The sequence below is a fragment of the Triticum dicoccoides genome, chromosome 7A, assembly GCF_002162155.2.
Source record: "Triticum dicoccoides isolate Atlit2015 ecotype Zavitan chromosome 7A, WEW_v2.0, whole genome shotgun sequence".
NCBI classification, from domain to species: domain Eukaryota; kingdom Viridiplantae; phylum Streptophyta; class Magnoliopsida; order Poales; family Poaceae; genus Triticum; species Triticum dicoccoides.
Genome location: NC_041392.1, coordinates 24,214,635 through 24,222,694, shown reverse-complemented (window position 1 = coordinate 24,222,694; position 8,060 = coordinate 24,214,635). Strand labels below are relative to the sequence as shown.

Here is an 8,060-nt window from a genome sequence, read left to right as displayed (position 1 = left end):
GAAGGGAGTCATGCAAGAGGGAAAAAACCCAGCAAACTCCACTCGAGTCAAGCGTACCGGCCAAAAAAAACCGTTTACTTTAGGGTACCTAGGAAAGAAAACCGTTTTGGGCTGAGGCCGAGTAGAAAACGCATCAAGGCAAGCAAGAGTTCGAACTCGTAGTGGGCAATATATATAGAACTTGCAAATTATGAAGGCCGTTTTCACGTTACACACCAACTAAAATACATTGCCCTGAAAAAACAACTAAAATACTTCGGATTTCGTAATAAATCCGATCCATAATCAAGCTGAAATTTGTCTCGGCCAACGAAATTTGTTCCTCACATACCATAAACCTGGTAAGAATACGGTAAGTCTAAGCCAGAGGCTCACATGTTCACAAATTCATGCACCACAAGCTGCACCAGAGTTCACAAGAGACATGGTTTGGCGCTGTGTAAAGCTTACAGCATTTTCTCTGATTTATGGGTCTCCTTCAATGACAGGTTACAACACATGCATAAAAGCCTGGAGCTCGTGCCATCCCACGAACTCATCCTGGTAGCTACCCTACCTCTACTACGCTACGAGAACGAGATACAGCGGCCAAGCACACGATGCATGGCTCTTTAATTCACTAGCAAGACAACTAAAGCAAACGTACGGCAACGGGATTATGCCGTCGAACACTAACAGCCGCCACGGCGGAAGCCGACACCCCCAGCGGCGACGTCGTAGAGCACCTCGTGCGTCTGCTGCTGCACGTTGCCGATGAAGCCGAGAGCCAGGTCCGAGGAGGTGGCCGTGAAGGCGAGGCATCCCCCGAGCATCACGGCCGGCGGGTCCAGCACCACCACGGCGCCGCCGCCGAACACCAGGGACACGGCGGGCACCCTCACGTTGGTCAGCCCCAGGAAGTCGTAGCAGGTGTCCAGGGTCCCGGTGGCCCCGCTCCTCGGGTACGCCCTCATGGCGCTCCTGAAGGCCCGGCGCAGCGCGCGGTATGCGGTGGGGGGCAGCTGCGTGATGACGGCGCTCGAGTCCATGACCGCCCCGGCGGAGAAGACCACCGGCTGGATCCTGAGCCGGCGCCCCGCCACGACGATGCCCTGGAGCCGCACAAGGTACAGGCTCGGGTTGATGGCGCTCCTGACAAGTGGCGTGGTGGCGAACACGGTCGTGGAGTTGGTCGTCACTGGCCCGCCGATGGAGAGGAAGCCGGAGGCGCTGGCCGGCGGGACGCAGTAGGAGAAGGCATTGCCCAGGGAGCGGGCCGTCTGGGCGAGGAGCGACTGGGCGCCGCCACCGAGGGACATGGTCCCGGCGGTGAGGTCGCTGAACTTGCCGCGCACGGCGTGGCTGCACCCGAACCGGAAGTTGCGGATGGTGGTGCTGCCGCTGATGGTGAGCGTGTCGGTCATGTACGTCCCGGCGGTGGCGCGGTCGTCGCTGTACTCGATGAGGTACCGGCACTCGGCGTTGGCGGACGTGTTGGAGCAGCCGTTGCCGTAGGGGCCGAGGGAGCGGCAGGCGGGCGAGCTGCAGCGGACGGCCGCGGCGGTGCTCGACGTGCTGGGGTCGAACAAGGGGTCCCGCTGCGGGTAGCACTGGGGGATGGGGCAGGGGGCGCACTGGATCCACGGCACGTCCACGGTCGTGTCGATGGCCATGGTCTGCTGGGACGCGACCGTGGGGTCGCCGTCGGCGTCGATCCGCGCCGAGCTGCCGGAGCCGGAGCCCACCTCGAAGGGCGAACGGAGACTGAAGTCCGTCTGATACATCTCCACGTGCGGCTTGGCTGGGTTGAGCACATCCTCCGCCCCGCCGCTGGCCTTCCTCCGGACATACTCTGTGCGAACCTGGTCCCACCGGAGCATCTCCAGCAAGGACGGCACCGGTACCCTGCCGGCGGACGGCGAGCAGGGGCCGAACGGACGGTGCAGCGGCACCCACGTACCCTCGGCCGATGGAGCCACTGCATGCAAAGAAAAAACAAACACGCATGGGTTAGCCATGAAACCTATGGAGCCACTGCATGGACATTGATCGATTTGCATGCATGAATGCGTGTACGTTACGAACCCTTGAGGCCGGAGCAGAAGGATTTGGGCTCCAAGTGGCTGCTCGCCACCACATGGTAGCGCTGGCGACCTGCTCCGGCGCCATGGGCAACCGAGGTACTAATGGACAAGAGGAGGATGACGACGAGGGAGCACATTATGGCTTCTTGGTAGCTAGCTCCAGAACACTACGTTGAAAATGTTGTTCCGATTTGGCTCTATATATAGATGATTGGTGCTCTCAACATGTAAGGGGAGAGTGTGTTGCATACCACATCGCGTGAGCGAGGACGACTAGCTTTTTTTTCTCGATAAAAGGGCCACATGGCCCCCATTTTCATTAAGAAAATAGAAGTCTAGATACAACCATCACACCACTTTTTTCCATCAGACTTGATGCATCACCTCATCAACTGATAAGCAACCTACATCCTAGACATATAACCATATCTATAGGATGCCAAATCACCCACTACCGGAGAGAGAACAGACTTTTAAACATCTTTTACAATTTGCACATCAGCCAAAACAATAGGCCTAACATACTACAGAATCACCCAATTTCAGGTAGACACAAAACCCAGTCTTAGAGCAGAAGGATTCCACCCATATGTTCTTCTGTAGACTTCATTTGCTACCCGAGATAGCCTCTTGGAAACCTCCCTAAGCATTTTTTGCACACCTTTTCTCTGTAGAATCATCCATGAATCCAACAAAGAACACAAGGTAAATATTACATTGATAGGATTTTAAAGGAAAACACGTTGAAAACAGGATTTGTTCCTTGTTTTCCAAATTGTCCATATCAAAGCAGCAGCACCAATAGAAACAATAGCCCTATCCTTTCCAGAATAGGATGGTATCCAGTTTTGACAAAGATCAAAGAAAGATAAAGGTAATTTCGGGTTACCTAGTGTACCGCATATCACATTCCATAAAAACATAGCACAAGAACACGAAAAGAATAGATGATCAATGCTCTCAGAAACGCCACAAAACTCGCAGAAATTTGGTCCTTTCCATCCTCGTCTAGATAAGTTATCCTTGGTTAGGATCCTCCCTTTGATCACTAACCATATAAACGCTTTTACTTTTAGAGGTATTCTCAACCTCCAAAGAAGTTTAAAAGGAAAAGCAACAACTCTAGCTATAAGGTAATGATAAAGTGACTTAACTGAGAAGGATCCAGATTTAGTTAAAAGCCATTTAACTCTGTCAGGCTCCTCCGATAGAGTAACATGACTACACATATCAAGTAATTCATTCCACATTGTAAGAGTTTCTCCATAAAGACATCTCCTAAATCTAATACAATCAAAATCCTGGTTAAAGACTTTAGCAACAGTAACATGTTGACAGAAAGTTAAATTATACAAGCGGGGGAAAAGTTGACAAAGTGGCTTTCTCCCCAGCCATGTGTCCTCCTAAAATCTCGTTTTACAACCATCACCCACCACCCTTTGACAGCAAGAATAGAAGATATCCTTTATACTCAACAACCCATTCCAAAAATGGGAATTACCCCGAGATGCTTCACATTGAACCAGAATTTTCCTACTCAAATATTTGGCTCTAATCATTTCCTGCCAATCCCCTTCCTCATTCTCTAATCTCCATAACCACTTACATAAGAGGCTGATGTTTTTAATCTCCAAATTAGTAATCCCCAGACCCCCCCCTGGTCTCTAGGTTGGCATACGTCCTCCCACTTGACTAAGTGATACTTTCTCACTCCATCCCTTTTTGCCAAACCATACGAGCACGAACAAAGTCCATTCTCTTGCCTACACCTTTAGGTAGTTTAAAAAAAGAAAGCAAATGGCTAGGAACATTACTCATACAAGTCTCAGCGAGGGTAATCCTATCACCCATTGAAAGCAAACCCCCTTGCCAGGTTGCTGCCTTCTTCTCAATTTTCTCTTCAGCTGGTTTCCAATGCGCATTATGCAACTTTTTAAAATGTAAAGGAAGGCCTAAATAAGTAAAGGGGAAGTCCCCGACCGCACAAGTGAAAATCTGAGCATATTCTTCTTGTTTCAATAAAGCGGCACCAAAGCAGTGGATTTCACTTTTTAAGAAATTGATTTTCAAACCCGTCAAGTGCTCAAACACGCATAGAATGACTTTAAGGTTTCTAGCCCCTTCTAAGTCATCTTCAAAGCAGAAAATCGTATCATCAGCGTATTGTAAGACAGTAAGACCACCCTCGTACAATCTAGGCAGAACTCCTTTAATAAATCCTTGTTCTTGCGCCCTTTGAACCAGGGTAGCAAGAACATCAGCAGCAAGGTTAAACAATAGGGGGGAGAACGGGTCCCCCTGCCTCAATCCTTTCCTAGTAACAAAATAGGGGCCAATCAAGTCATTTAAAGTAATAGCTACTTTACCATTATGAATAACTTCTTTTGTCCAACGAATAAATTTATTCAGGAAACCCCTTCATTTTCAGCGTACTAAGCATAAAGTCCCAATTAATTTTATCATAAGGTTTCTCAAAATCAACCTTAAAAATAACAGCAGCGCATTTAGACTTATGTAGTGAGTGAAGCGTCTCATGGAGAACAACGACATTATCTAAAATATAACGCCCTTTGATAAACGCAGATTGTACCTTAGAAATCGTCTTGTGAGCAGTAGTCATAGCTCTATTGTTTAAGACTTTGGTAAAGATTTTAAACGGGACATTGAGCATGCATATAGGTCTATACATCTGAATCCTATCCGCCCCTTGACCCTTAGCTAACAATGTAACTACCCCATAGTTTAGCCTAGAAATATCAATCATATCATCATAAAAATCTTGAAAGAGACTCAACAAATCATTGCAAATGAGGTGCCAAAAGGTTTGGAAGAATTCAATATGCATACCATCGGGACCGGCTGCTCTATTATGCCTCATAGAAAAAACAGCCGTTTTTATCTCATCCAAAGTAAATTTACTAGCCAACTTACTTTTGTCCACATCGGAAAGCATATCAGTTAGAGGAATGTTTAAGGAGACGGGAAGTAATTCAACAGGCCCAAAGAGCTTCTTATAAAAATCAGTCGCATATTTAAGGAGCTGCTCATCCCCTTGGATGATCCCCTCATCCTGTATGAATCTGAAAATTTTACTCCTACGCTTCCTACCGCTAGCCTTAATCATGAAGTATTTTGTATTACCACCACCCTCCTTAATATCTTTTTCTTTAGACCTCTGGTACCACTTAATCTCCTCTTCCCTAAGGATCTTATTCAAATCATTCTGCAACTTATTTCTCAAAACATAGTCAGCTTCTGAAACTCCAGAGAGCTCACTTTTCTTATCCAAAAAGTCAAGCTTATTGGCAATCTCATCTCTATCTCTCCTATATCTACCCTCTACATTAAGGTTCCACCCTTTAAGGGTTCTCCTTAATTTCCGCATGAAATCCTGCCACCAATCAAGACTACTACCTCTACGAACAGTGGAACTCCAGACTTTATTAACAATATCAGGGAGCTCTTCTCTAGACAGCCAGCATAGCTCAAATTTAAAAGGCTTGCGATTAATAGTAGACTTAATCCCTGTATGTAATAGAAGCGCTGCATGGTCAGAAACCCCTCTCACCAAGGTTCTGACAGTTACTAAAGGGAATTGCTGCTCCCAAAGAGAGCTCACTAAAATTCTGTCCAACTTAGCAAAAAGCGGATCCTCCTGATTATTCGACCAAGTATAGCTCCTCCCTGACGAATCTAATTCTTTTAAGCCCCAATGCTCAATAATAGAATTAAAATAAAAAGACCATTTTGGAAGTTTTTTAATTCATTGTCACGTCCACGGATTGAGATATACCAGCTACAAGAAAAACACTAGTATTATTGAGAAGATTGCTCAATGCAATGAATCATAACAATGTATTTTAATAGTACGCACTAACTAATATTCATATCAACGAACAAATCTCATTGTGTGTTTTTGCATTATATTGTACTTTTGGATGAATTCAAATTGTGTGTTTTGTATGTGTGAAGTGTGTGTGCAATACTGTAAACCCTCAATTACAAACTCTAAACCTACATAAAAGAACCTACACTAAAATGACAAACCCTAAACTTAAATGGAAAACTCTAGCCTTGATAGACAAGTCCTAACCCTCAACGGCAGACGCTAACCCTGGACGACCAACCGTAAACTTAAGTGACAAACTCTAATCCTAGGTGATCTACCTACCACCAACTCTCCTCCATCGTTCGGTCTGCATCTAATGAAGTGCAACCCTTCTTCTTTCCTCTCCAAACCTTACCTTCTTTGGAGATGCGTCGCTGGCCGTGACATCCCTCGAGCAGCGGTCAAAACTACAAGGCCCTATACCCGCAGCAATCAACCTGTTACCACACTTCCACCGACGATGTCATGGGTAACCACAACATAACCTCTCCAACTCGGTCCTGGCGAGGCCTCGTCGACAACACAGTTCCGGCCGCCTCGCCCCCATCTACACCTCTATGTCACTTTGCCCTCATGAGGGAATTGACTGAAATGACCCTATTTTTTGGGTGATTCTATATTAGCAAATGTGACAAGATAAATAGTACTGGCGAGAGCTCGAGCAAATTCTCGAATATTACAAAACCATTGAGTTACTTTGTATTCGTGTCAAATAAAACCTCATTGTGTTTATTTACATTATCATGTGTGTCTATGTGTTAGGTAGAAGTAGTAGCAGTAGCAGTAGTAGTGTAAACCCTTATTAGGATTGGAGGGAGTAATATTTACAAGGCTTACTGCCTGGTACTAATATTTGAACCTACACCTTGCAAGTTTTGTTGGCCATAACTCCTTTTGTTTGACTTGGTTGAGAGTAAATGATTGATCAAACCTTTGATTTAGTCGAGAAACAATATTTGTCCATGCCTCCTTACTCCAAGCATTATGTGTCCGAAAACCAGGCACATCATAATCTTTTAAGAGTCTAACAAGGAACAACTTCATTTGGTGACTCCATTTGGCTCGGGTATTAACTTTTGTGAGTCCTAAATATTTAACATAGGTGGACCAATTTAGTTTCTAAACATCACAACTATTCTTTTTATAACAGCAACACATAACAACTTAATAAAGTTGCACAACTGAGTTTATCAAAGTCATTGAAACATCAGATCATACCTATTTCTGGATGAAGACTTGTAGTCCCACCATGAAGTTCAAGATCAATTGCCCCATTGGATTGCAGATGATGGCCTTGTCGCTCTGACAGGCACCATCGATCAGCCATTTGGGGACTCCATTTGACTCGAGTATTACCTTTTGTGACTCCTAAATATTCAAAATAGGTGAACAAATTTAGTTTCTAAATCAATGACACGTCACAACTAAATAAAATTGCACATCTGAGCATATCAAAGTCATTCAAACATCAAAGCATACCTATTTCTGGATGAAGACTTGCAGTCCCACCATCAAGTTCAAGATCAATTGCACCATTGGATTGCAAATGATGACCTTGTCGCTCTGACAGGCACCAATGATCAGCTACATACATGCATCAGACTGTTAAATAGCATACATTCTGTTAGCACATATGCAAGGGCGCCAATGATATTTGTGCAGAAGAGAATCCATGGAAGAGGAAAATTTAGTGCCCTCTGCGCGCACACAAATTACCATGTTCCTATATATGTTATGTGCATTGCAAATTAACTCAAACGTCAGAAAATATATATGTTGATCTAATAGCTATGAAGAAAACGGTCTCATGATGCTCATACAGTGGTAATGAACCAGAAGAAAACTAGCAATACGAGTAGCATCAGGACATGGCCTCACATGTCATTTGGTAGGCTACCGGATAAACTCAAATCTGAGAAAATATTTAGACCTGTAGTTGCAAAGAAAATCCCCAATCCTGAAACAGTAATCTCAGATCTGAAAAACGGGAGAAAAATCCACAATACGTTGCAAGCCAATACTAATCAAAATCAATCGTATGTGTGTATGGTAGCTACAAATCATGGTAGTTGATGCCGAGCAACAAGAAAAAAATTCAATTAGCTATC

At 45.1% G+C, this 8,060-nt stretch overlaps 1 protein-coding gene across 2 annotated transcripts; it reads right to left on the bottom strand.

Annotated features, from left to right (window-relative positions):
• Positions 1 to 425: 425 nt before the first annotated feature.
• LOC119327954 (aspartyl protease family protein At5g10770-like) lies at positions 426 to 2,221 on the bottom strand. 2 transcript variants are annotated; one of them, XM_037601010.1, is made up of 3 exons: positions 2,128 to 2,221; positions 2,065 to 2,094; positions 426 to 1,957 (listed from the first exon to the last, which is right to left on the bottom strand). In XM_037601010.1, the coding sequence occupies exons 1-3, from the start codon at positions 2,198 to 2,200 to the stop codon at positions 672 to 674; spliced, it is 1,389 nt and encodes a 462-aa protein (XP_037456907.1). In that variant the 5' UTR covers positions 2,201 to 2,221; the 3' UTR covers positions 426 to 671. The 2 variants fall into 2 exon arrangements, with proteins under 2 accessions (XP_037456907.1, XP_037456906.1); XM_037601009.1 differs by having other exon boundaries at positions 2,065 to 2,221.
• Between the last annotated feature and the right edge of the window lie 5,839 nt (positions 2,222 to 8,060).